The sequence below is a fragment of the Chelmon rostratus genome, chromosome 4 (assembly GCF_017976325.1).
Source record: "Chelmon rostratus isolate fCheRos1 chromosome 4, fCheRos1.pri, whole genome shotgun sequence".
Lineage (NCBI taxonomy): Eukaryota > Metazoa > Chordata > Actinopteri > Chaetodontiformes > Chaetodontidae > Chelmon > Chelmon rostratus.
The window spans coordinates 7,535,546-7,538,796 of NC_055661.1; the positions used below are offsets into that span (position 1 = coordinate 7,535,546).

The following is a 3,251-nucleotide window of genomic DNA, read 5'->3' on the forward strand; positions in this document are numbered from 1 at the left end:
GCACGAGTGGATTATTGCGCTTTAAATGCGACGACGCTGGTTTCATCTCATAATAATCGCAGTCTGCTCGGTTTGATCCACAGCAACGTGAAGCAGGTGGAGGCCGCTTTTCTTTCGCGCTAATTGGCCGACACGCTTGTTCAGGCTCATGTGAATGAGCTGTGCCTTTTGTGCAAACACACTTTATCTTAAAATATTCCTCACCTTTATTTCTCCTCCCCTCGTGTCCCCGGTAGGCCGTACCCCCCCACAACTACAAAGCCCTCACAACAACAGCAGCACTGTGGCAGTGGAAGTGGAGTGGAGTTGGGGCTTTGTCCGGACAGATGTAGCGACAACATCCCAAACAAAAACCGCTTATTTGTGCTGAGATGAGCCCGTCTGCCTTCTGTGTGTTGGCATTCAACTTCACTAAACAAAAGGACTGGGGGAAACATCTTGGATTACCTTTCCTCTTTTCAACGCTAAAAACCAGCCGTGCCCCCCCCCCCCCCCCCCCCCCCCCCCCACACACACACACACACACACACACACGCACACACACACACACACCACCGCCATTCAGAGCTTTGAGTTAACTAACAAAGTTTATTTAAGTGCTGTTATGTTATTGGGGCCGTAAGTGGGGGAATTAGTGACTTTTTGATTTTGAACAACAGCAGTGTCACGGGCCAGGACTTAACGTCAGGACAATGCTGTGCCCACCCTCAACTTTAGATGATACAGAGACCATTACTGTCAACATTTGACGGATTTATTTGACACTTTTAATTGGTTTTACTCTGATTTTATATGGACTCCTTGGACTTCGGATTTGCTGTTAGAATCCAGGCTACACGTTTAAAAAGAAAATAATCCAAAAGATAAAACAGCGTCCTTATTTACTAGAAATTTTCAGGCATTATTTATTTATTTATTTATTCATTTTTAGGAAACCTTTTGTTTTACTCAAAGTTTGCAGGGCGACACTTTTTTTAATGTCCCTACAAAAGCACAAAAGCCAGCAAGCTTTTGCAGACCCCTCTTCCACTCTATAACGCTGGAAAATGTTCATAAAGTGCCACCATATGTATATTCCCAGAGAAATGTCTCCACAAGTCTGAAAATAGTAAATATGTACTTTGTATTGGCTCATATGGGCAGCCCGAGTGTGTGTGTGTGGTTGTGTGTGTGTCTCGGGGCAGAGCAGACCCTGCCCCTTTATGCTAATTAAGGCCTCCCATTGGTGTGTCAGGGGAGCAGGCCGGCTCTGATTGGCCAGGTCGAAGCCATTTATTCGCTGACAGCCCCGTCACATGAATGGTTGTCTATTAACTTGTTCAAAAACTATCTGGAGTTGTCAAGGCTCAGGCGGACAGAGGCGAAAAAGTACAGTTTGTTGATGCTTTTTCGGAGAAGCGACGGGAGAAGTTTTGTGGACACAACATAGCAGGGACCTATTGGGAGGAAGGCTCTTTGTCGCACACACTCTCACACACACGCACTCTGACACACACTCGGTGAGAGGGAGAGAGAGAGAGAGGGAGAGTGTGTGGAGACGCGGCTCTGCTGCATGTTGTTTTTGTCCAGAGAAAAAGTTGCAGAGAAGAATCGCCAGGTAACTTCCCCGCAGCAGCTCCGCGCTCCTCACTGTCCTGCCTCCGGCTTGTGGAGTTTGTCTCTGTGTGGCTTTTTCTTTTTTTATCTCTGCTCCGGAGCTCAAAACTAAAAGCTGTTCCTGATGTATAACATGATGGAGACTGAACTGAAGCCCCCGGCTCCCCAGACCAACACGGGGGGCTCGGGCAACACCAACACGTCCGGCACCGGCGCCAATCAGAAAAACAGTCCGGAGCGGGTCAAGAGACCCATGAACGCGTTCATGGTGTGGTCCCGGGGCCAGAGGAGGAAGATGGCGCAAGAAAACCCCAAAATGCACAACTCGGAGATAAGCAAGAGGCTGGGCGCAGAGTGGAAACTTCTGTCGGAAAGCGAGAAGAGACCTTTCATCGACGAAGCCAAGAGGCTGCGGGCCCTGCACATGAAGGAGCATCCGGATTACAAATACCGGCCCCGGCGGAAAACCAAGACCCTCATGAAGAAGGACAAGTACACCTTGCCCGGCGGGCTGCTGGCTCCGGGAGGGAACGGGATGGGAGCTGGGGTCGGTGTCGGAGTGGGGGCCGGGCTGGGCGGTGGGGTGAACCAGCGGATGGACACCTATGCGGCGCACATGAACGGCTGGACCAACGGTGGCTACGGCATGATGCAGGACCAGCTGAGCTACCAGCACCCGGGGCTGAACGCGCACAACCCGAGCCAGATGCAGTCCATGCACCGCTACGACATGAGCGCCCTGCAGTACAACACCATGACCAGCTCCCAGAGCTACATGAACGGCTCCCCGACATACTCCATGTCCTATTCCCAGCAAACCACGCCGGGGATGACCGCCCTGGGCTCCATGGGGCCCTCCTCGGTGGTGAAGTCCGAGTCCAGCAGCTCCAGCCCGCCCGTCGTCACCTCGTCGTCCCACCGGGCCGCCCCGGGCTGCCAAAGCGGAGATCTGAGGGACATGATCAGCATGTACCTGCCCGGGGCGGAGGTCAGCGAGCAGACCGCCCAGACCAGGCTACACATGTCCGGGCACTACCAGAGCACCGTGCCCGGGACGACGATCAACGGCACGCTGCCGTTAACACACATGTAAGAGACACAAAGCAAAGAGAGAAAAAAAGAAAAGCCGAACTTTTATAAGAGAAACTGTGGACTATTAACGTTGGACTATTTTTGTACAGAAAAATTTCGGGGTGGGAAAAGTTGTATAGAAGTCTCCAGGAAAAGGACACACGACTCTTTTTTTTCTTTCATTTTATTCTAAGGAAGCTCTAGAGGAACGGTAGGAGATCCCCTCTTCACTGGTGGATGAAGTTCGGAAGACTAGAAAGTGGGAGTCGCAATCAAATGTTTTATTATTGCAATCACCTTTTGTACAGTATTTATCAAAGAAACATTACAATCAGATGAAATTGTTTGTTAAACTGCAAGAGGTTGCGTTTTTCCTTTCTTTTTTTATATAAAGCAACGCCTGTTCTGCAGAAAATATTAAAAGTGAAAATGGCAGAACTGCAATTTATATGGGAGCGATCAGTTATGCTCCTTTATTACTGCAAACATTGGAAAGAAAAGGGACATAAAACGAAGCAGGTAATGCTGTTTTTTTTCATTTAAGGTCAATATTACTAAACATTTTAATTTCTTAAAAAAAAGAC

The 3,251-nt window shown here is 49.3% G+C and overlaps 1 protein-coding gene across 1 annotated transcript in view; it reads left to right on the forward strand.

Annotated features, from left to right (window-relative positions):
* The first annotated feature begins 1,318 nt into the window (after nucleotides 1-1,318).
* Nucleotides 1,319-3,251, forward strand: part of sox2 (SRY-box transcription factor 2) — a 2,262-nt gene continuing 329 nt past the window's right edge. The window contains exon 1 of the mRNA XM_041934668.1: nucleotides 1,319-3,251. This exon is cut by the window's right edge and continues 329 nt beyond it. Coding sequence (XP_041790602.1) covers nucleotides 1,721-2,689 — 969 coding nt within the window. The 5' untranslated portion in view covers nucleotides 1,319-1,720 and the 3' untranslated portion in view covers nucleotides 2,690-3,251.